This window comes from Paraphaeosphaeria sporulosa, assembly GCF_001642045.1.
Source record: "Paraphaeosphaeria sporulosa strain AP3s5-JAC2a unplaced genomic scaffold CC84scaffold_4, whole genome shotgun sequence".
NCBI classification, from domain to species: domain Eukaryota; kingdom Fungi; phylum Ascomycota; class Dothideomycetes; order Pleosporales; family Didymosphaeriaceae; genus Paraphaeosphaeria; species Paraphaeosphaeria sporulosa.
Genome location: NW_017253363.1, coordinates 2,245,922 through 2,269,812, shown reverse-complemented (window position 1 = coordinate 2,269,812; position 23,891 = coordinate 2,245,922). Strand labels below are relative to the sequence as shown.

Sequence of the window (23,891 nt, the reverse complement as noted above, 5' to 3'; positions counted from 1 at the left end):
GAATAGCTTTGGGGCATCCGCTAGTGTTGCAGTCGGACCTGCTGCATTTCGTTGCTCATCTTTCATACCATGGCCTTTTACATAGCGTTCATGAGTCGATCGCGAATACCGATCATGGTTATCCAATGCTTTCTTATCTGGGCTCAAACCATCCATCGCGGAGTATGACACTAAGACCATGGCAAGCGCAGCCGGAGCGATATCACGTGTTTTCGTTCGAACCTTCCACTTCCGCGCCAAGCATCAGATTATCGAACCTCGACGACAACGTGCCCGCGCAATTGTGCTCCAACCCACACACCCCATTACCATGCCTCCTCCGAGGCTCCTCTCGCCGCTCCTGCGCGCGCGACTTCAACCATCATACCAATGCCTCCGCAGAACACCCGCAGTGCGACATGCATCCACCGAACCCACCCCTCCGCCCAGCGCCCTGCCCTGGAAGACACCGCAAAGCATAGAAGCCTGGCCGCCCGCTTACATGATCCCGCCGCCCAAAGACGGCGAGATTCTCCTCGAGCGCAAGTTCAACCGCGAGCTGCCTCCGTACGTCCTTCTCCATCGATCTAACCCTCGAATCCTTTGCTAACGCACACACAGTGTTCCCCCGCTGATCCATCCCTCTGTCCTCCGCACCCTCCCCGTCTTCATAATCTCCATGACCATTGCCACCCTCGTCTTCTTCAACTACCAAAAGACCGAGTCGTCAGTCGTAACATCCACCCTCTACGCGCTCCGCACCAACCCCGCCGTGCGCGACATGCTCGGCGACGAGATCTACTTCGCGAGCAAGTACCCGTGGATCCGGGGCGAGATTAATCAGGTGCATGGACGCATCGATATACGGTTTTGGGTGAAGGGGACGAAGCGGGAGGGCGAGGTTAGGCTGAGGTGTAAGAGGCGGGGGAAGGATGGCTTGTATATCACAAAGGAGTGGAGTCTGACGATGGCGGATGGCGAGAGGATGGAGTTGTATGATCCGCAGGGGAATGCAATTGATCCGTTTGCGGGGATGGATCCGGCGGATCAGTAGGATGGCTAGGGAGAGAGCGGAGCATGTACGATAGGATGAAGGTGAGAATGGGGTAGAGGGCGGTCCCATGAGACTGGATATCGAGCGCTAGGGGAGAGACGTTAAGCGTATGTACATTATGTATATATACCATTGTTCAAATAGCACGACCCAATAAGCCTCATTCCCCTAGAGGTCGAACTCCGTCCTACCAAGGCTTTCGTCCGTCGAAACCAGAGAAAGACCAGCGCTGTCAAATCGATGGATCCAAAATCAATGCCATTCAACTAAACTGTATGTCTGCACTGCGCTTTGAGCGTACGCGAGACGATGGCAGTCGCGGGCAGTCTGATGGGTGTGTAAGCTGAGTGTATCAGAGGTAGATGGAATATAAGCATGCTCATTGAAGGCGTTATATATATATACGGTATCCATAAAGACAGGCACCATCCCCAAGCATCCAGTCGTGAGCGATGCCGTAAAGAGTGAGTATCCTCCACTGCAGAAAACGCCTAGAAATGCCCTAAAACAAGCCAACAGACATAGCTGTGGTAGAAGTAAAACAAGCTCCCGCCACCCGAAAAGGAAAGAAAAGAAAGTGGTATCACTGGGTATATGCGTGTCTCCATCGGCCCTCATCCACCCCACCAGCTCAGCGTGGCCAACTAGATCTTGTCAAAGTCGGCCTCGGGCCGCCGCACACTAGGGTGATGCGCCAGATTCGGCCGCACCAAATGCGCAAACTGCGGATTCACATTCAGCGGCGCCGAAATCTCAGGCACGTGCGGGACCTCGCTGTCCCTGTTGCTCCGCTTGAGCCAGAAGCTGCGCTTCGTCTGCCCCGAAGTGCTCCGGCTATACAAGCTGCTCGATCGGCGGTGGTGCCCCGGGCTCGTGAAGGCAGGCTTGGAGGGCGACCCGCTGTGGTACGACGGCAGCACCGACTGCCGTGCAGTGCGGAAGGCGCGGAGTGGGTTGAAGTCGAATTGCGAGAAGCGATTGGGCTCGGGCGAGGAGGCATTGGGCTGTGGGGAGCCCATGTCGACGGGGGGCGTGCCGATGCGCGGGGGCGAGCCCATGCGCATGGCAGGCGAGCCGGTGCGCGCGGTGGTGCCCGTGTGGTGCGTCGAGATGGTGAAGGCCTTGAGCTTGGACTCGGTTTCCCAGTCCATGGGGGGCTCCTCGGTGAGTGTGATGGCGCCCTTGGAGCGTACGCGGCGCGCGGTAATGTTGCGCGCCTTGTCGCGGAAGACGAAGCTTGCGACGACGTTGAAGAAGCCGATGACGATGGCGAGGATGCCGGAGGCGAGGAGCAAGCGCCAGAATGGGAGACCCAGGGATTTTTGAGATGTCGCTTCCTTGTTCATGTTGCCGAGCATGTTGAGGCCGAGGACGGTCATGGAGCAGCCAAGCGTAACGAAGCCGTGCGAAGGGCTGAGGAGAGGCCAATTGCGGGCGAAGTAGCCGCGAAAAAGAGAGCATTCGGACACGACGAGGAACACTTTGGTATGTTAGATGTTTCGTGGGGTGCTTCAACGGATTGTGGACACTTACTGCCAGCTAGTGCAGTCACGACATGGCTGGTAGCATCGAAGAAAAAGAACTGGAGAGGGTCAGTCTGGATTCGAGGCTTGAAAAGGCAGGAAGCATACCTTGGAGACAATGAAGGTCTTCACAAGCATGACGACGCTGCTCGCGACCACGGACGAAAGGGTAATGATGTTGATTACCCGCAGGATATTGAGGATGATGTAGCCTGGACCGGCCAGATGTTCTGCTGAAAGGAGTGCCATTGCTTCGATAGAATGTTGGGAGACTGCTGAGAAGATTGAATGATGGAAAGCTGAGCTGGCCGGCAGTCAAGAGCGCGTCAAGCGGAGGTATCGAAAGTTAAGTCTTAGAAAGTAGACGTTAAGAGAATAGACGATGAAGTTGAGAATAAGAAGAGAGAGATCCCACGCCGCGAGGCAGTGTCTTCTCGCTCAGCAAGAGTCTCAATAGCAGACAATAGGAAGGACAGTGAAGAACAGAAAGAAAGTGGGAGCTCTTGAGGTGAAGGATAGATGAGCCAGGCCCCCAGGCCTGGCGCGGTACCATAGTCGCGAACCTTACAATAGCCTAAGGAAAGCGCCGCGACCCGTTGCGCTGGCGTCTTTCACTTCGTCGAGATTGAGTGGCCAAAACTGCTCCACATGGATTCACCGCAGACTGTGCTACCGTATGAGGCGAAACGCGCCCTCGAAGCAGCTTAGCGATGCCCCGAACGAACCGACTCCCCATAGAACGGATGACTGGATCTGCTCTCTCGCAGTGAAGAGCCTGCAGCCAATGTCAAGCATCCTCGTGGTTGGGCTTCGAGACTCGCGAGGCGAGTGTGGGAGTCGCGCGGCTGCCACGTAGTGATTGGCTCTGCGCGTTTGAGGCGACAGCGGGACGATGTTTCAAGTTCTAAAACGGGCCACGGGCCCTGGCTCCGCAGCCGGGCGGCTAGATTTTCGCAGCCCTTTCATCGTTGGACATCAATTTACCATCATGTTCGTGCGACGGCGGGGCAGCGGCGATTTGCTTCGAGCATTAATGGAGTGAACAGCGTGGGAGCACAGAGCGCGTGGTGGCCGACAAGAGGGCGCTAAGCGGGACTTGGTCATGTCCAATCAAACGTTGCTTCTGTCACGGTACCCTTCATCACGTCAAGAATTTCACGAGTCTTCGTTTCAAACATGAGAATATGTTCCTATTGAGCACGCTGCGCATACCGCTTTCGCTTGGACGTAGTCACTGGTCAAAGGCTTGTTTCATTCCGCGTTACTGTCCCTACATGCTCCACTACTGAGGTCGTTGATTAATTTCTATGACTGAACGTCCAGGTAATTGCAGTGAACCGCCATCTGGTGCCACTTGCGTCAATCACAATATCATCCCGCTACAAATCTCCGATCGTCTGCCAGGAAATCGTAAACTTTTGGCCGAAAAGGCGAGCTTCATGCATTTTACTCTGGTTCTCGTTTTCGACTACCTGCTACATTCTAATGAGCTACTCCTGCTTCATTTCAAGACGGTCTGTAATCTATTCGCGGGGCATGACTAGACGCTGCATCGCGGGGTAGCACTTGAAAAGATCAACGTCCACTTTGCCGTTGAGATCTTGGATACCATCCGGGAACTTGAACACGTGCGGGGTGCCTTGCACTTTTGGCCCGCCCTATCTCAAAGGTCGAATAGTAAACATGTGGTATTCGTTGACTTCCTTTCAGTCCTTCACGGGTCGATACGTTGAAGTCGCGTTGACTGAGATTGGACTAGTTATCACGCCGTGCTTCACGAACTTCTCTTTCAGTTCTTTTGGGAAAGGCTTAGAATTTCTTGAGTGCCAGATCAACTGCTGCCAGTCGTCGCCATGATCTAGTTTCCAGGTCTTGTCGACTGGCTGTGTCAAATTAGTGCTTGCCGAAAATTCGGAGAACAACTACATCGTACTTGTCCTTGATGAAGTTCGCTGAATACTCTCTGCGTATCGCTGGGCGACAAGTTCTTGTTCTATAGAATGAAGCATTTGTGCCCTACCCAGCCCAGCCGAAGTCGTTGGGTGGTTGACTGAAGGCATCATATTGCATACAGTTCTCAAGGGCGATTCCGGTTTCAACAAAGACACTTTTCAGCCTTTCGGTTATGGTTGTCCGATTTAGGGTGTCACATCCGGGTCGAGAAATGTTGTAGTTGGCGCGCTTGTCTTCGATTCCGGCCCCTCCTCTCAACACGGATTCGGATCTTGCAGCTGCTTTAGCTTGCCTTTCAAGTTCTCATTCATGAAGCGCATTGTGAGCATACTCGACGTAACGGATTTTTCTATCCATATTGTCAAAGCCTGCGTGCATCTAACATCTGGTAATTGCGAACTCATGATTCGGGTGCGCAAATCGTCGGAGAACCCGATGGTTTCCATCGCCGCCAACCAATCCTAGTCTTCGTCGTCATCCGCGAACTGGAAGTCCTGATGTATTGAGTGAGGAAGCTGTCGAGCGTCTCTTCCATCGCTCTCTTAAGGACTTTGCCACTCTCAAGGAACTTATCGATGAGTCGCTGCCAGGTCTTCAGTTCAATACCCCACCAAGCCAGCCCTTCAGCGATGTAGAGCGAATCTGGCATCTCGAGGCTTTCAGCAGCCAGCTGCGCAGTGGTGGTTGTGGAAGATTGGAGGATGGCGGTGTTCCATAAGCCGGTTCCGGTGGTGACAGTAACGACACCGACATTTTTACGAACATGGAAATCTGTCAGGGATGTCATACCAGCACAGTATTCGATCAGGCGTATCTAGTTCTCGTAAGTGCGCCAATGCTTGATTTGCTTGCGGATCTTTCGACCCCGGTGTCCACTTAGAAATGCATCGAAGACTTTGGCAGCGTAAGTTGCACCAAAGCATTCGCTGGAAGCCCCGCACAGAAACACCAATGCTGTTCCTGGCTGCGTGGCACAGAAGGCGCGGAGCAATTCAACTTCGTGACCAAAATGCACATCAGAATTCTTAGTCTGTAGTTTCTTAGAGCGATCAAGAGTAATCTGTACCAGCGTCTTGAGCTGATAGTTGCCTTCTTTTGAGAGAAGGAACTCTTGACTTACGCACAGTCCAACTGCGTAAGTGTCCGGATCAATGGACGCACGCGAGAGACGTGCGAGTACTGGGAATGTAAATTTCAGGCTGAATTTCTCCACGTTACTCCAAAGGAGACCGCGTTTGTCGATCTGTCCCGCAGATCGTGTCGAGTCATCGATCTCATCCAGAAGTATCCTTACCAATTTGGCCTGACTCCTACCCTCTTGACTAATCAGCGGCTTTCGATTTACCTGATTTGATTCTAGGTCGCATTTCTCTTTTGAATCTTCCTCTGCCGACTCTTACTCTTTTGCTCTCGCAGTCATCTTTTGCGCTTCTTCTTGTGGCTCTTGGTTTCTACTTCTCTCTTCATTCAGTGGACCTCATCATCCTGTATGTCGTCCTGTTGAATCTGTATTCCTGTCTGCCGAAGCTCTTCTTGTCATCGATCCTCGTTCTCATCTACATTCGCTTCTTCCTGCTGGCGCTCATCCATTTCGACCCCAATCGGTGCGGCGCTCGTTTACCCCCAGAAGCGCTTCTGTCTGCCGGAGGTCCTCTCTCATATGACGTTCATCACGATGTGCATGTTCCAGCAGGAGCTTATCCGCGCATCCCCTGTCTCTGCGGGCCTGGTTTTTGGTCATACCGAGACGAGATCTGTATGTTTTATGCAATTAGGCTATGAAAGTGACAAAGATGCTTACCACAGTATAGGGAGGTTAGACCTTGGTGCTATTTGGTAAGTCGGGCAGGAATGTAGGGCTTCTCCTGCGGCCGTTATAGGAAACTTGGGTCAATTTGTTTGGTCGTGACTACAGTCTCGCATGCAGCAACCTCAGTGACACCAAAAACACGTTATACGCAGGAACAACCATCCTGCGTAGTGTTCGCAGCAAACGGTTTGGAGACAATAAATGGCACTGCTTGGGTTTTTTTTTGAAGTGTCTCTGATTTGAGCAGTGAGGTGCAGATGCTTTACATTTGCGAACCGAGCGTTCCTAGCATATGGTCGGCGTATAAAGGTTTTTGTCACGTTTGGGCCTTTCCTTCTTACTTTCGGGTTGCTCTGGCGCCGTTCAGTGTTTACAGACTCAACATTCGAAGCTTCCTGACTCAGTCGGCTTCGGGCGGTTGAGCCATGGAAACATAACCAAAAGATCTCTCAGTCGGAAGACTGGCGTCGCCATCATGAGAGAAACGTCGCGGGAAGACAATCGTGAAGAACATTAGTAAAAATTACCAGGCGAAGTCTTCGCCTACCCCAAATCCCCGCACTCGCGGAACCTTCCCTCAACTCATCCAGGTTCGGTAGACGCGCCCGACCCCGCACCCCACACCAACCGCTTTCTTACCTGGCTGGGCATCCCGTAGCGCATTATTTCCGGCCAAGCCTCACCAGCAAGCCGGCAAGCATCGTCATATGCACAAGTCGACTCAACGGCAGGGCTTGGTATCTCGTGCCTTTTAACCACTGAAAATCATTTCCGCAAGCGATATGCAAGCGACATCGGATGACGCCTCAACACCAATCACTGCAGAAGCCGATGTGGACCTCTGGGAAAAGAGAGATGGGAGGTGGGTTTTCTGGGGTACTCAAGCAAGAAGCAGGGCAAGAGAAGGACATCGGGTCATTTGACCCGCTTCTTGGTTTCTATGCGCTGCATCAGCACAAACAAAAAGTGGAATAAAGTATCCGAGGTAGATGATTTTGCGTTGCATATAAGAGATCAGAAAGGCAACAGCGTGCAGGGTCCATCCGTGGTACGACAGCGGCTGCACGTCAACGGCTGCGCTCTATTGCAAGCCTCAGCAATCCTACAACTCCGTGATCCTCTTGCCCACACGAGACTTACAGAGCGCGATTGTACCTGAGAACACCTAGTCATGGCACGCAAATACCTTGGCGGGTCCGGAGAAAGGCTCACCATCTGGATCAGCATCGCAGCTAGTACAGTGCTCATGTAAGAGTTGCACGAATGGCACGGAGAGCTTCGTTGATGACCTTATAGCTTCTATGGATACGACCAAGGCGTGTTTGGAAATGTAATTATCAATGAACACTTTCTCACCACCTTCGGACATCCTTCGGCGAATATGCAGGTGAGTTCTGATAGGTTGCCAGCGAAAAGCGGGTTTTGACACTATCAATAGGGCGTGATGACCTCCATCTACAATATTGGCTGCTTCATAGGTGCCATGTCTACAATCTGGACCGGAGATATCCTTGGCCGTCCGCGACAGATCATCTTGGGATCAACTGTAATTGGCATCGGCGCAATCATCCAGACAGCAAGCTACGGCGTCCCTCAGATGATGGTCGGGAGAATCGTAGCGGGTCTTGGCACTGGTATGAATACCGCAACAGCGGGAGTATGGCAAGCCGAGACGAGCAAAATGAGCAGCAGAGGCAAATTGGTCATCATTCAGATGGGTATGTTCGAGCTTTCGGTCCTTCGAGCGCCTACTGAACCGCCACAGCAAACTGCATCACTGGCTTCTCGATAAGTAATTGGCTGACCCTAGCTTTCTCCTTCGCACCGGGCGACGTCGCCTGGCGTTTCCCACTGGCCTTCCAGCTCTTTTTCACATTCTGCATCTACGCACTGTGTCCGTTCCTCCCTGACTCACCTCGTCTGCTCATTCGAAAAGGGAAGCCCGACGAAGCACTTGAGGTTTTGGCAGCCCTCGAAGGACATGGAGCTACTCCGGAATCCGCATCAGTGCGCACGCAGTACAATATCATCAAGGATATTCTCGACCGTGAGCACATGAACACGTATACTTGGTGGCAATTGTTGTCCGGCAAGGGCCCGAGCGGTGTTTTGAGACGCATGATTCTAGGTGCTTGGATGCAGGCCATGAATCAGATATCAGGTACTGCCATCCTAAATCAAACCCACGAATGGTTGTTAACTGCGACTCAGGGATCAACGTGACCAGCTACTACATGTCCTACATTTTCATCAACGCCCTGGGTATCTCTGAGCTACTGAGTCGTATCCTAGCTGCGGCGGGATCAGTAGACTATCTAGTATTCGCGTGTCTTGCCTTCTTCGTGATCGAAAGATACGGGCGACGCAAGGTAAACTCTCAATGCGCGGAGTCAGGCCATTCGAGCTAATGCGGTATAGGTCATGATGGTATCTGCAGCCGCATGCTCAACTTGTTGGATCGTCATTGCCATTGCTCTAGGTTTATCGGCAAATGGTGGAGACTCATACAAGCTTGGCATAGTCGCAGTATCATTCTTCTTCGTCTTCTTCGCCAGCTTTGGCATGGGAGTGCTCGGTGTGCCATGGCTTTATCCCACAGAGTAAGTCGCCAGTCACGAAGGACGAGCTACGGTCCCTAATGAATGCAGGATCAATGCCCTAGAGATGCGAACCAAAGGTGCCTCGTTGGCCATGAGCACGAACTGGATTATGAACTATGCCGTCGTGCAAGTCACGCTTCCCGGGATCCAGAACATCGGCTGGAAGTTTTGGATCATCTGGGCTGTGATATGTTTCTCGTTCATCCCCATCACGTACTTCTTTTACCCAGAGACAGCCAACCGGTATGTAAACTACGATACATGTTTCTTGAACAACACTGACTCATCTTAGCACCCTCGAGGACATCGATCGATTCTTCGAAACGAACCCAGGCTTGTTCGTTCATCGCAACAAGTTGGCTATACAGCTGCACCGACCTGTCGAATTCATTGAGGCTGACGAGCGGATTGCTACAGCACAGGCTGAAGAGGAAAAGAACCTGGGCGAAAAGACGGACTTTGTAGAGATAAAAGAGGCGGTTTAGACGCATGTACCGAAGAAGTGAAATATCTGATTATCGAGATGGGAACCTGCAACCGAATCACGGCTCGTTCTCGTATCCATCCAAGAAATTCACCGTCAGCACGTTTCGCCTCTCCTTGAGCAAAGCCTCTCTCCCTTTCTCCAATAATCGTGTAACATCTTGTCGGCAGTCTGCAAACTCGTTAGGACAGGGCCGATCAACAGCGAATGGGACCCTCACCGATATACAGCCCCCTCAGGTCTTTGCCTTCACCAGTAGCAAGCCATGCGCAAGTCTGCCCGCACAGTATCGGCGGATCCTTGAACAAGCTCTTGAAGAACTCTTCGTCTTTCGGATTGCCATACTTCTCTTGGACATCCTTAGGCGCTCCCGCTACCTCTGGTCAGCGTTGCACATGTTTGCGCAATTTAAGACTCACAAGCGCCCATGCCTGTTAGCACTCCCCCGGGATGCAGCGCGTACAAGTGGATCGCCGGATCCAGCCCATCTAGAGCCATCTCGCGCTGCAGCGTATGCGTCGCACGCGTCAATGCCGCCTTAGACGTAACATATCCCAGTGTCATTGGCACGTCAACAGTAGCGCTGCGAGAGGCGATGTTGATGATGCAGCCGTGGCCGCGGTCGCGCATGCGTGGAAGGAGGGTATGTATTGTGAGAAGAGGCTAAGGTTGGATTATGAGGCTGCTCATAGACAGAACCGACAAGAGACGTACGCCTTTGAAATTGACTTCGATCTGTTTCCAGAACGAATCAAAGTCCGACATAATCAGAGGTCTCTGTACAAGGATGCCCGCGTTGTTCACCAATATGCTACTCTTTCGTGAGTATCTGCTGCGGTACCGTAACCTGAAGTCAGACTCACTCAATGGGTCCAAGATCCTTTTCAATCCCATCAAACGTCTTCACCACAGCCTCCTGATCGGCGACGTCACACGCATATGCTTTCACTTTCGCACCATGGCTCTCGCAGGCTTGTTGCGTCGCTTTCTGCCTGTCAACCGATAAATCTAAAATGGCAACGGCAGCACCCGACTTCGCGAGCGATTCTGCGATCGCAGCACCTATGCCTTGTGCCGCACCCGTTACCACTGCAACTTTCCCCGTGTTTTTGTCTTTGAGTGTCTCTTCGGTGATTGGGCCATAGGGGGCGTGCTGCAGAGGAATCGTCGAGGTGCCAAATTCGTTGGGGTCCATGGCTGATGTTTCTAATATGTATGTCTGAATCAGAAAGTAGATCCTGATGCCGTCTATGTATACTGTCTAGTCTATGCTGATAGCCAATATCTTCAAGGGAGCGTGTGCGGGGTTTGGAGTGACGGGGATAATGCCCCACATGTAAGGTGTGGGGAACTGACATTGGGGCAGAATTGACATAGAAATGCTCCTGCTGCCAGACCAAAGAGGGAGACAAATAACTCCCCCGAGGATTTTCAAAGTGTTCAGGACTCTCGTTCCTGCCTCCGGGTTGGGGTCGTCGACGTCCTCAGCGTCATACTCCCCCTCGTTGTACTCTTCGACATTGTCCTCACCTCACCCTCATCCTCGTCCTCATGCTTTTCCCCAACCTCGAACTTGATGCTATAATGACGGTCGAGATACATCAATCTATCCTGAAAGCAAACATTTTTGCGATACCTTACACACATCTTTGCCCTTTCCTGTCCCGATAACGAGTCTAAAATAGCGTACATGGCATTGTACAGCGTACGGTCACCCATGTCGCGACCCAAGCGGCGGAAATCCTTTCAAATGTCATCTTCCAGCTTCGAGCGAGAGTATCCACTTCGCGAATGGTTTCCGTTGTTGTGCCACGTCCATTCGCGGCGTATCTACCCCTCTTCATAGAGTCTTGTGGCGATGATACCAATATACGAGAATATGATGGTGATGGTCACAGTGCGTCACGATCATGATCAAGCCAGTGAAACGACAGTACATTGGGCTTGGGGCTGCTTGCCTGTCACGACTGCGCTAGCCCTTTTCGAATGCGCGGTGATTGAAGACGGCCTTTCCGCACAGCCATGAGTGTCCATTGTTCGAGTATTCTGCTAATATGCAATAAGAAGCTGATGAGGTGACATTCCACGACAAGATCCATACTGTAAGAGAAAGGTTTTGATGATGCGCGAGATAGTCTCGGAGCTTCCAACACTCCAGTATGTCCCGCCATTGGCTGCTTCCCTCACCTTTTGCCAACGCTCGAAACGACCCTCGCTTACCATATAAAGCAGCTTCGAGTCCTTCGGCAGAAATGCGGCCCCGCTCAACAGCCCTGCTACTCCAGTATATACTATCAGCCAACCAAAGCCACTTCCATATCAGCCTATAGCCTTCTCCTGCTAAGGTCTCCCTTTGATAAGCACATTGCTGAGCGGAACAGACACCACGTTTCCAATCCCGTTGCCAAAGCAAAGGTGTGCATCCTAGGGTTCGCAGCTCCTCGTCTTCCATCCCCCTACTTCTTAGCAATCTCTCCCACGATGCCTGGCCAGACCGCTGGCCAAAATCCCGCGAGCAGCCCGTAGAAAATGCAGAAGACGTACAGGGTTGCGAGATTGGTCGCAAAGCCCCAAACTGTGAGAATGTATGCTGTGACGCCTACGGCGGAGACGAGCATGCAGGTTGTCGCTGAAGTAACCTATGAGCACGCGGCCGACGGTCGCGGAGACGTTTACGAGGATGGCGGCCAGTGCGCCCAAGAAGTTGGATACACATAGTGTGTTGCGGGCGTAGGTTGGCAGGTAAATGGCTGCTTTTGCACGTTGGCAGAGGACTGCATATTAGCGGTAAAGAAGTTTCGCCACCCTCCACCATCGTTTTAGATACACAACGATTTGAACCATGGTCTGTTCGGGTGAGGCCGGCGGTCGGCGGCAACCCACGAAAAATCAACGAAATACTCCGTGTATCAGGAGATGGTACATGGCGACGAGAAGAACAAGCCGGTAGAGCAATTTGCTAGGTGACCTGACGAGACGTGGAAGGCTGTCGGCTCATTCTATGATGTGACAGTATGCAGCAAAGCAAGCATGCATGAGTACTGTTTTCCTTTGTCCGTTGAAGCTTTCTGGTCCGACAGGTAGCAAGGCCCTGACGTTGGGGCCCAGACGCTATTTGAGCTCTAGGAGTGAGACCAGGCATGTCCATCACCAGTCATGGGTGTGGGAGTATACTTATTGATATGAGTATGTGTTCCAGACATGTTGGCTAACGAGAGTATCGCGCGTTAAGTCGAGGTGCCGACCAACGTGCGGCGGTAACGCTGCATCACACTGCCGCGAAATATCGAAGGTAGCGAAAGGTCTCGTTCGGTGTCGTTGCAGCCTGGAAAGATAAACCGTGGTTGTATTCTGTATGAAGAGATATTATTCCGAAAGTGTGGAGAAAACCGAGCCAAAGCAAGGCAGTCATAATTATAGAGTAGGACGGACTCGGGACAGCTGCCAGTCTCACATCGCTCCTTCGACAGTCGTCACCTTCTCGCCTCTTTTGGGAAAGGGAAATGGCCGATCGGACACCGCGCAGGTGGTCCTGAGAGTATTGTCCCGACAAGGCTGTTCAGTCCAGCAGTGGAAGTCACCCAAATTCCTGCCACGCAACTGAAGGGCGGCATCAGAGACGGAAAGGACTAGTGCCAAAGGTCAGCCTCCAGCAAGCTGCTCCGGAGCGGCATCCATCAGAGGATAATGTAGTCAGTTGTTTGGAGCAAAGAAAGAGCATCGTCTCGACTGCACCTACGCCGCTCAAAATCGCCCCTTCTCTTCACATGCGTGGTGCTACTGGGCCGCGCCCCGTCGTCTTAGATATGTATTACTTCAACGTGGGGTTGGTCAGGCCACCAAGACCATACTTCTGAGAAATTCTCTGCTTTTTATGCGCCCAGAAGATTTCCAGAATGATGTACTAACAAGATGCGTGCCTATGGAATCTGTCTGACGGGCTACACGTGCTGACACTAGCCGGATTGGGCAGTCCTACAGGCACGACCAAATCGATGGGACACGCCATCCTTGGCGCCATGGCCTGGGCGTGCTTTCCTTCATCGGACCATCCCCGTTCCCACGCTGCGTCCTGCAGTGCGCACCAGCATCCACAGATATGCACTCACCATATAGAATCTCCACAACTCCGCTGCTGGAACCCGAATACAGGTATTTTCTTTTTCGCATCGCGCGAGCTCGAAGCCCAACAGCCGAGAAGATCATGATCAATCCACGTCGCCTTCTCGCATGAGCGTCACGAGCCACCTCGAACTTGACCACCAAGCACATGCCGGTCTCGGTTTCGCACGGTAGCAGCACTCTGGCCACCGCGTGGGGATCAGATTGGAGCAGAGCAATCGATTGCGCACCCCACCAGCTCTGTCGAATGTCTATGCCCGGAGATGAACGTGACGAGAGACCAGTGGCACGACCCGACGGCGTTTCCGCAGGTCTAGAGTTCCACATATTTGGATTCAGCTTCCTAACTCTGAAAACATTTTCTGCGCTTAAGGCTGGGCTTGCGACTTGGTACGGCATTTTGGCGACAGCGCCGCGCGGGCCAAGAGCGATGGTGTCTTGTGAGTACGAAAAATAACCCAGTCGCAGTTCCGCTCCGCCCTGTAAGCCGAGCGCCATCTTTGCCCAGAGTCCTGGCATTTGGCACTCATGCACTGCCCCGGTCAATTCCACCAGGACGGGCTGCTTCGAAACCCACGTGTGCGCGAGCTCAACTGTCGCTGGTTGAAGATGTATGCGGAGTGTACGGGCGATTGCCTCCCAGAAATCCGTACCACAAGCATATAATGTAGCCCAGGGAAGATGAGTGCATACCAGCACATCACCTCTCACCCTTGCTGAAGTGTACCCGGCAAAAGTCCATTGCCCAACATGGTGTTGACCGACTATACCTATGTGTTTGCCTTTGGCACCATGTTTGCGTTGCTTGAGGCTTACAACAACGGTGCTAGTACGTTTTCGGATATCTCCTAGAATGTTCACCACACATACTGATAGGCCTTTAGATGATGTCGCGAATGCTTGGGCTACGAGTGTGTCGTCTCGCTCAGTTACGTACCGTCAGGCTATGATACTCTGCCTGATTTTCGAGATGACTGGTGCGCTCGCTGTGGGTGCTCGAACCGCGTCCACAATCAAGAACGGAATTATCCCCAACTCTGCCTTTGGAGATAATGCTGGGGTTCAACTGCTCGCTTTCGCATGCGCTTCCGCTGGTGCTTCGATCTGGGTTATGTGGTGTACTCGCAACTCTGCCCACGTCTCATCTACATACTCCTTGGTGTCATCCATCGCAGGTGTAGGTGTCGCAGCTGTGGGTGCTAACAAGGTCCAATGGGGTTGGAGTGGTGGTTCGGTAAGTGGACCCTTCTTCTGAATCAGTGTCTTGCAAGGCAGCGACAGAGACACTGCACGAGACAGCAAGGGAGCTTCGACACGTATACTGACTGGGTGCTCAGGGTCTCGGCGCCATCTTCGCCGGCCTCTGCATGGCTCCCTTCATCTCGGGATGCTTCGGCGCGATTATCTTCTTGCTCATCAAGTACACTGTTCACAAGCGCGCCGACCCGGTGAAGTGGGCTGTGTGGACCTCGCCGTTTTTCTTCCTGATTGCCGGAACAGTCTGCACTCTCTCGATTGTGTACAAAGGCTCACCCAACTTGGGCCTGGACAAGAAGGCACCCTGGTACATTGCGTCCGTCACTCTTGGTGTCGGCTTCGGACTCTTCGTCCTGTCTGGCCTTTTCTTCCTGCCTTACGTACATGCCAAGGTCATCAAGAAGGATTACACGCTCAAGTTCTGGGATGCGTTGCAGGGCCCATTGCTTTTCAAGCGACCTGCTCCCGCGGATGCCGCCCAGGCCAAGGTCCCCAACTACAACGTCATTCAGCATGGCGGCGAAGAAGAAGAAGACAACGGTGAACTCACTGCTCCCAACCAGAACAACAACACCACCGTCAACCACGCAGATGTTCCGGAGAAGTTCAGCAAACATGCTGATGCCGATGCCATCGATGCCGAGTCCGACAACAGCTCCCCACACCCCAACCACGGCGAGAAGGCCCTTGCGCGCGTTGACCTTGGCGAGAACGCCCAATACCAGGATGCCAATGCGCAATACAAGGCTCTCCTCGAGTCAGCTCGTCAAAAACATCATGCGGAACTCAGGAAGAAGAAGGGCCCTCTTGGGTGGGCCATGCGTACTTTGCACGCGAACCCCATGGGCGCAGGCTCAATCTACGAAATCCACAACCTCAAGGCTCTTTGCCTCCGCTTCCCAGCCTATGTTGTCGTCGCCCTGACGTACGGTCTCCACTACGATATCCACAAGGCGTAAGTTTATATTTTATTTGCAATTCGGAGTCTTACTAACTTGCATTTAGACAAGTTGGCGTGCTCGGCACTCCGGAGGGTCGTCGTATGGACCGCGTTTACTCTCACGCGCCCAAGTATGCGAACGAGACCGAATTCTTGTACTCCTTCGTCCAAGTTATCACCGCCTGCACTGCTTCCTTCGCGCACGGTGCTAATGATGTCGGTAACGCCGTCGGTGTCTGGGCTGGTATGTACGCTGCATGGAGCACTGGTAATACTGCCAAGTCCAAAGAGGAGGTTCCGCTTTGGCAGATTGCTGTTGTCGCTCTGACGATCTGTATCGGTTTCATCACCTACGGATACAACATTATGAAGGGTAAGTGACTCCAAGTAATAATACTTCACAATCTAACAATGCGACAGTCATGGGTAACAAGCTTACTTACCACTCACCCTCTCGTGGATCGTCCATGGAGCTTGGTGCATCCATCACCATTCTCATCTTCTCGCAGTACAAACTGCCCGTGTCAACCTCCATGTGCATCACCGGCGCGACTGTGGGTGTTGGTCTGTGCAATGGTACTTTCAAGGCTGTCAACTGGCAACGTGTTGGGCTCTTGTTCTTCTCTTGGGTCATGACCATCCCTATCGCCGGATTGATCGGCGGTGGTCTGATGGGTCTTGCACTCAACACCCCCAGCTGGTAAACGCTTCTAGACTGTATCCTGTACCACTACTATCCTGTTGTAATTACGGTAGGGTCCGTCGGATTGGCTCGCCTGGAGGCGCATGCCGGGGTGGGGTTGCCAATATTAATTTGCTCTTGCCCGTTCGCTACATCGAATACCACTGCTCTCGTTACTTGCAATTGTAATTATCATGGCAAACTTCCTTGCGTAGCTGTTTCTAAAACGGGTTGCCGATATGTGGAAGCCCGATAGCTAGCAAGTAATTCCAGAGGTCAGGTGTTAAAAGCAGTCCAGATGCCAGTTTCGAAGAGTGATCTATGCAGAGGGTGGTTGATGATTTAGCCATGCGTCAGCAGCTTTCCGCCAATCAAACTCTAGCCACATACCACAGCACTTCTCCACTATTTACAGGTGCTACGCCGCAGCGATACGACTTCGCCGGCGACAACGGTGCAGTTACAGTTTTGGCCATTGTAAAGCACTGACCTGGTTCCGCCTTACCGCGCGTGAGCTCTAACATGACCCTGCGCAGTCATACCTGCACGGTTCTTCGTACTACCTCTGCGGGAAATTATCACAAGATGTCAGCATTGCTGTCGAGGGTGTCTAACAGTTCGCACAATTTTAATTTCGATGAAGCCTTGCTCTTCCTGACGACCCGACCCGCGCTGATCTCATTATTTAAGTACGCCCCATTGACATGGACCAAAGTATGAATTTCGATGATGCGGCATGGGAGCATCGGGGCGTCGAGGAAGCGAAGATTGGAAGAACATGGCGAACCTGAGATGATGCAATTACCGTCACACAGCCCATCTGGCTTGATAGCACAACTTCAGTAAGAGTCAGGATCAGCAAAAGATCCGATAATCGATTTGCTTTTGGAGGGTGCGTATTGGAAGTTTCAAAAGCCTGTGTGCAGACTAGAGAACAGCTGGAGTGATGACATTCAGAGTCGTAACCAATCGGCTCCAGTATCGCACATGGGTCCGCATGGTCCGTGCCAATGAGATACTGTGATGCCAATGAAACTAAGCTTTAATCCTCTGTAACCACTCATTGGCACGTAGCGTTGCTATTAATGCACGTGCTGGGGGTTTTCAGAGCTCCTTCAGCGTCTGTAGGTAGAAACCGCCAACAGTGCCAACCACACTGTCGACCACCCTCGTGACAGCCGTCATAAGGTTACAATAATGCGTTTGGTGATGGTTATAGTAATAGCTACTATTTCCAGCGGCGGAAGGGTATTTGAAATCGCAAACGTCAGTACACAATCTTTCGAAGGTCATACCCGTGAAGGGTATTTGTGGCCTGGGTGAGAGGATGTCTATTGCGAACATGCCCTTTGAGATCGCCTAACATGGAAAGACGTTAGCAAGTACATCCGTGCAGGTGTTCACGATCGTAATCCTTTGCTACGAAGGCAAGAAAGTGTTGCATGCATGTCGATACAAACATTTTCTGACAGTATCTTGATGTAATTTGGCATAGCTCAGTGTACGTACCCCGTAAAGAATTGATCCGCAGGTGAATAAGGAGGGGGCACTCTGGAAGCAAATATAGTTTGGATCCAAGTACATCTCTCGAAGACCGTGTAGACTCTCGATGATGCTTTCCATGGCCTTGTATCGCTTCAGGTCGATTTGTTCTATCATTCTCTTCGATTAGAAGTAGTGAGCTGAGCGGAGGGTTTACCTGTCACTATTTCTGGGATAGGTAGCCCAAGCGTACACATGGGCTCGTAACATTGCTTGATGGCGATGAATGTAGCGTTTGTAAACTGTTCTTCCCACTCAAACACCCACGCAATTCAGATACACAGTGTCAGATTGCGACAGTAGTTTGATGGAATGGGAGAAACAGTGGTGATGTTCCCCTTCCACATGTCGGTGAAAATTTCCACCGCCTCGGAGCACTCATAGTAGTCGACGAGAACTGCAATCTTAGCAAGATCATCCAGGGATACTTGCCGGGGAACATCACGATCAGGAAGGCATTGCTATCCCAATCGTCTGCGTGAATGTGTATCAAGCTGTCTTTGCCGTCCCTTCCAGACTCCGCCTAATTTGTTTTGTCGAGGGCACAACGGAACCACGGTGATGCTAGTACGAGATGGCGCGAAGAAATATAATATCGAATACTTTCTTCGGGCTCGTTGATCGGGAACAGCATTTGGTTCTCTTCCTACGTGATAGACATATGACACTTAGTCTCCGTTACGCCGATTTGATGAAGCGTGCAACCAAATTTGTAATTGTAAACACGGTCTACTTACCAACATAGCATTCTTCTCACTTAGAGCTTCCTCCCACGGAGCAAATACAACGCATGGATTTCGCAACACGATGACAGTGTCCGGATCGGGATCAATATGATGCTCCAGAAGCGTCATTGTTGTACGTGTCAAGACAAGAGTTTGCTCAAAGATATAATCGTGTTGGCTGACGAGGAATTCGCAGATAGAAATCGATTTTGTGCCGCCCCATTCGCGAAAATGTAGCAGCGTGCCTTCTCACCGCCTGACCCGGGAATCTGGTAAGATGCGACGTCATGACGGACGTAACCTCTTATGGGTAACGTTATAAAGGTCTTACGATCCAGGCTGTCCATAGACTTCATTCTAGTGAGTGGAAGAATTATTTCTCTCACAACGCAGGTTTTGAGATCCCCCTGATCTCTTTGTCTTCATGTAATTTTTGCGGCATGTCAGCTAAGTTAGAAGCATCCCGTAGTGTGCTACCTTCGGTAGGACAACTGAGATTACACAGCGTTTCCTTGCATGCTAATCGGACACTTCTTTTAAGTCCGGGACTCGAGGGGCAAGATGTGTGCTTTGTCAAGACATACTCGCGGAGTAGGCACTCCATGCAGTACAATTGTGGTTACAGAAAGACTAGCGTACCCGTCTCAACCATAAAAGCGCCTACAAATAGCGTCTTCTCCACAGCAGCAACGAATCAGAAATCTACGAGAACTGATTAAAGAAACCCCAGATCTCATCCGGCGTGTAGCTGCGAGCGCCACTGTCACTTCCGCCATCCACGGGTGCTGGAGCATGGCCACCGTCAAATGCTAGCCAAGTGACTGGATACCCGGCCTTGCATCCTGAGTATGACGTCTTGACATGCGTTTTGCTTCCTGCAGATGGTTCCTTGGGATTCATATTCGTACAGCCGTTGTTTTTGACAAAACGATCGCGTAGGTTTCGCCCGCCAGAGATAGGAAGCGTGCCGTCGCTGATTCCATGAATTCCCAGATAGGCAATTGGGTCATTACCGCCATCGCACCCACTCAACTGCCCTCCAGAGATGACAGCAACTGCGCGGAAGTCTTTAGCTCGCGAGCACGCGATTGAAAAAGACATGGACCCTCCATACGAGAAGCCAGTCGCAAATCGTTGTGTTGTGTCCACACAAAGGTCGGCTTCAATCGCTTTCCTCATTGCATCCACGAAGGCAAGATCTTCACCGCCACTGTTACCCCAGCCGTTGTTTAGGCCTTGTGGCGCAACAAGGATAGCTGTCTCAGCTGACTTCTTCTGCATGCCGTAGTATGCCCATAGCGCTCCATCAGACCCTCCACCCGCGACATCGTTCATTGTGCCGCCAACCCAGTGAAATGCAAAGATCAACTTGTAGGGTTTGCCCTTATCGTATCCAGATGGGACGCGAATGATGTATTGACGATTCTTTCCATTCACGGTGATGGACTTCGTGCCCGAGGTCGTGGCCGGTGCTTTCCCACAGCCAGCTGAGTTGGCGCGTTTAGCAAGAAGGCTTACTGGGATACTCAGGGTACTTGAGGTCTTGGAGAACATCGCTTTGCTTCGTGTCAACGATATTGAAGAGGTTCAGGTCAGGTGCAAACTCACGATTGTCATAGTAACTCGGTGCACCAAGCACGCCGGCTACCCCGAGGAGGATCGCACCCACCAGAGAATAGACCTGAACCATATTACTGGAGGCTATGAAGAGGTGAAGAAAGTATGTTTGTTGGAAAGGATTGCTTTCATCAGGAATACGTTGATAACCGCTACTTATAGCCGTCGTGATTATTCACCTGGCAGGTTTTGGTGGCTGATTGGCTGCACAAGTTGCTTAACCATCCGGGCAACTCATCGAAGCCCAGATTTGCCGGGCAAAGCAACTATATCTAGGGTCTGAATATCGTTCATACCCGGTTCAACATCAAAAACTAGGTAAGCGAGGCAGTTTACCAGGTACATGAGCCGGAAGCTTAGGATCGGAAGAAGTGTAATGTTCCGAGGCATCTCAGATCACCACCATCCCCGCATTCTTAATTGGATTCATCTCAATGTACACTAGCTATAGGGGGTTTGTAGCGAAGTTGTTCCGCCAGTATTCACGACAAAAGCGGGTATAACAGTACCGGCTTGAATCAATATTTAGCATCATGGTCATTGGGTTTGTTGACATTTCCACCAGAATCAAATATGACCTCTAAACTACTCTTGATCTTTGCAGCTCTCTATAGCAAACTCGTAGCCGGAGTTGACTTCTATGTTGCCACCGATGGTTCTGACAGCAATGCGGGGACATCGGCAGGGGCCGCTTTCCAAACGCTTCCGAAAGCGCAACAAGCCGTACGCCAGGTGACGAAAGGCATGACCGAAAACATCACTGTTCATGTGGGACCTGGGATCTACACGCTCTCCACACCTCTCAAATTTAGTGCGGATGACTCTGGCCAGGGTGGATTTACAGTGGCTTGGGTTGGGCAGAATGCTTTGATCTCTGGAGGACGCAAGGTCACAGGGTGGACTGCAGGGTCCAACGGTGTGTACTCCGCCAGTGTCCCATCTGGGGTCAAATCAAGGAATTTGTATATCAATGGACAGGCATCGAACTACGCCCGCAGAAAGATAAACCGGAAAGACTTCTCGTACACGAGTACATCGATGAAGTGGACATCGGGCTCCTACGATTGGCTCACTTCAACAGCCGGCATCGCGGATGCTGAAGTCCGCTTCATCAATTCCTTCGCAGATCGTTATGCGCCTATCAAGGCGGCCGCTAACCGGGAGCTGGTCATGGAACAGAATACATGGTTCAATCAAAACTGGGGATACGACACCATTTCTAAGCCCAACGCTGACTTTGGTGTGTGGGTTCAGAATGCCCTGGCGTTGTTGACAGAGGGCGGACAGTTCTACCTTGATTCTGGAGCCGGTAAGGTCTACTATAAACCACTTTCTGGCGAAAAGATCGAAAGTGTCGACGCGTACCTTGGTATTCTGGAAACACTCGTAGTACTTGGTGGATCGTACGACAACCCAGTCCATGACATATCTTTCGAAGGCTTGAGCTTTGTAGGTTCACTGTACCCTTTTGTATGGGTTCAGTCTTACTGATACGCGCAGGCGCACACTACTTGGCTGCAACCGAACTCGATTGGGTACATTGACCAGCAAACAGGCGGCAACATCTGCGAGAACAAGACTTATGACACTTCGAATTTTGAATCTACCCGTCCCAACTGGTGTCAAATGCCATCTGCAATCCAGATCAGCGCGGCCAAGAATATCTTCTTCTCGGGAGGCAACTACACTCAGCTTGGTGCAGGCGGCATAGGCATTGGTAATGATGCAAACGCGCACATAACCGGTGTTGGACTAGGGGCAACGAATGTTGCCGTAAGAGATGGATACTTCTCCCAAGTCATGGGAAATAGCATAACGGCTGGTGGTATCCGAGCTGACGCACATCACCCCAGCGATAACCGCATGATCAACTCGCGCCTTGAAATCTCCGGCAACATCTTCCGCAACGTATCCTCGCTCTTCAGCTCCACAGTCCCCATCCTCGCGACCTATATCCAGAACTCGCTCATCTCTCATAATGACATCTACATAGCCCCATACTCAGGCATCTGCATCGGCTATGGCTGGGGCTCCAACGACGCAGGCGGTAGCTCTGAATACGTTAATAGGGGCTTATACAAGTACCAACCGCAATACACGACGCCAACAGTCATGCAGAACAACCGCATCGAGGGAAACCTCATCCACGCATACGGTCTGTCGCACACGGACCTCGGCGCTATCTACACGCTCTCGAAAAGTCCGTCGACATACATCACGCAAAACTATGCCTTTGACTCGAACGTCGGTTTCGGTGTATACACTGACGAAGGATCGAACTCGTACATCATCCAGAATAATATCTTGCTATCGAGCGGCAGCTGGTATGCGAGGAATGGCGTCAACACAGCGAACAATACCATCACGGGAAATTTTGGGAAATCGGGACCTTCCATGTCGGGGAACACCATCGTCTCGGATATCTCCAAGGTTTCGGCTGATGCGAAGAAGGCGGCAGACAGGGCTGGTGTGTTACCGGAGCGACGCGGTAATCGACCCGTGTCAAACCCCAAATAGGTGGTTAGCGGGGTCAAATAAGCCACGAGCGATCTATAGCTGTTCAGTTGACATACTAGTGGTGCTGTTATAGGTGATCATAATCGTTGTTACTCCATATCTGCAAGATCTGTTATTTGATCGTGTTGTGGTCCATAGCCATATGTAAAGCAAAAACCGATGTTACATCCTTGAAACTTGCGTACTTCTGTACAGAGCTTATCAATGCTCAAAACAGTAGGGCAGCCTTATCCTGGTTCGCGACCGACAATCGCAGGCCTCTCATTTTTCTTCTCAATGAGCCCTCCATGATCGATCCACACTCTAACGAGCTTGCTGATTTAGCCTTCCAGATGTAGAACGGAGCCGAACAGTGTGAGCCCCTGTCGAAAAGTGCACTTCCCGCTTCTTTCAACACCTTGGCTCGTTTGTTTGGATCATCGCTATTCGTAGTCAACCTGAACGTTTGTAAGACGGCGTAGTTGCTACCCACTCCCCAGATTAATGACAGTAGTGCTGCAATTTTCGGAAATGCCGTGTCAACGGCGCAGTAAATCAACACTGCTTTCATTATCTCGAACTGAGCTTCATGGCGGAAGACGATAGATACCCATGACCACAATGAAGCGTAGCGATTGACCTCTGCTGGGTATTCTCTGGCAGTATTCCTCGAGGTTTGTGCACAGGCATCCGCGAGAAACTGGACGGCCGGGTGACACTTGCTTGCCTACACCACGAGGGCGATATCGGCCACCGTAACATGTCCAGACATTTTGGGACGGGGCTTGTCCGATGGTATATTATGCAGAGTACATACAACAACATAGGCGGTTGTAGTTCTTGCGCAATGATATAGTGTATGCCGTCTGCATATGGCTGTAAGTTAGGGAGCATGTCGTTGAAGAGCGGTGAGGCTGCCATGAGAACGCCGGAGTAAACGCCGAACTTGAGACTGTTCTCCTTTTTGATTGTACCGAGAACGGTATGGGTGGCCGATGGCCGCTCTCCTATCCCGTCAGGTTAGAGACGAGCTTCAGATACGCCATATGAGGGGATTTTCTTACTTGCGCCATCATCGGTGTCGGTTATGGGAATGTCCATGCTAAC

General features: G+C 51.6%; 8 protein-coding genes across 8 annotated transcripts; 5 read left to right on the top strand and 3 right to left on the bottom strand.

The window, feature by feature from the left end:
- Positions 1–310: 310 nt before the first annotated feature.
- CC84DRAFT_1088670 (DUF1783-domain-containing protein) lies at positions 311–1,033 on the top strand (the record flags this gene model as incomplete). The annotated part of the gene is made up of 2 exons (XM_018174268.1): positions 311–546; positions 601–1,033. The coding sequence occupies 2 exons, from the start codon at positions 311–313 to the stop codon at positions 1,031–1,033; spliced, it is 669 nt and encodes a 222-aa protein (XP_018037777.1).
- Positions 1,034–1,677: 644 nt separating this feature from the next.
- On the bottom strand, positions 1,678–2,805 carry CC84DRAFT_1088700 (uncharacterized protein; the record flags this gene model as incomplete). Its single annotated transcript, XM_018174269.1, has 3 exons — positions 1,678–2,513; positions 2,567–2,615; positions 2,665–2,805. 3 exons carry the CDS (start codon positions 2,803–2,805, stop codon positions 1,678–1,680), a joined length of 1,026 nt encoding a protein of 341 aa, XP_018037776.1.
- A 2,467-nt stretch (positions 2,806–5,272) lies between these two features.
- Positions 5,273–6,490, top strand: CC84DRAFT_1175228 (uncharacterized protein; the record flags this gene model as incomplete). The annotated part of the gene is made up of 6 exons (XM_018180140.1): positions 5,273–5,332; positions 5,636–5,793; positions 5,870–5,996; positions 6,037–6,265; positions 6,321–6,345; positions 6,472–6,490. The coding sequence occupies 6 exons, from the start codon at positions 5,273–5,275 to the stop codon at positions 6,488–6,490; spliced, it is 618 nt and encodes a 205-aa protein (XP_018037775.1).
- Positions 6,491–7,490: 1,000 nt separating this feature from the next.
- CC84DRAFT_1242953 (sugar transporter STL1) lies at positions 7,491–9,554 on the top strand (the record flags this gene model as incomplete). Its single annotated transcript, XM_018184104.1, has 8 exons — positions 7,491–7,567; positions 7,616–7,706; positions 7,758–8,037; positions 8,085–8,480; positions 8,531–8,688; positions 8,738–8,919; positions 8,968–9,162; positions 9,212–9,554. 8 exons carry the CDS (start codon positions 7,491–7,493, stop codon positions 9,402–9,404), a joined length of 1,572 nt encoding a protein of 523 aa, XP_018037774.1. The 3' UTR covers positions 9,405–9,554.
- Positions 9,211–10,598, bottom strand: CC84DRAFT_1242949 (NAD(P)-binding protein; the record flags this gene model as incomplete). The annotated part of the gene is made up of 5 exons (XM_018184103.1): positions 9,211–9,574; positions 9,624–9,776; positions 9,823–10,066; positions 10,118–10,214; positions 10,267–10,598. The coding sequence occupies 5 exons, from the start codon at positions 10,596–10,598 to the stop codon at positions 9,462–9,464; spliced, it is 939 nt and encodes a 312-aa protein (XP_018037773.1). The 3' UTR covers positions 9,211–9,461.
- A 3,677-nt stretch (positions 10,599–14,275) lies between these two features.
- CC84DRAFT_1089257 (phosphate-repressible phosphate permease) lies at positions 14,276–16,426 on the top strand (the record flags this gene model as incomplete). Its single annotated transcript, XM_018174295.1, has 5 exons — positions 14,276–14,348; positions 14,410–14,759; positions 14,863–15,737; positions 15,788–16,095; positions 16,143–16,426. The coding sequence occupies 5 exons, from the start codon at positions 14,276–14,278 to the stop codon at positions 16,424–16,426; spliced, it is 1,890 nt and encodes a 629-aa protein (XP_018037772.1).
- A 2,947-nt stretch (positions 16,427–19,373) lies between these two features.
- CC84DRAFT_1088221 (alpha/beta-hydrolase) lies at positions 19,374–20,225 on the bottom strand (the record flags this gene model as incomplete). Its single annotated transcript, XM_018174245.1, has 1 exon — positions 19,374–20,225. One exon carries the CDS (start codon positions 20,223–20,225, stop codon positions 19,374–19,376), a length of 852 nt encoding a protein of 283 aa, XP_018037771.1.
- Positions 20,226–20,861: 636 nt separating this feature from the next.
- Positions 20,862–22,805, top strand: CC84DRAFT_1242942 (uncharacterized protein; the record flags this gene model as incomplete). The annotated part of the gene is made up of 2 exons (XM_018184102.1): positions 20,862–21,737; positions 21,789–22,805. 2 exons carry the CDS (start codon positions 20,862–20,864, stop codon positions 22,803–22,805), a joined length of 1,893 nt encoding a protein of 630 aa, XP_018037770.1.
- Positions 22,806–23,891: the final 1,086 nt, after the last annotated feature.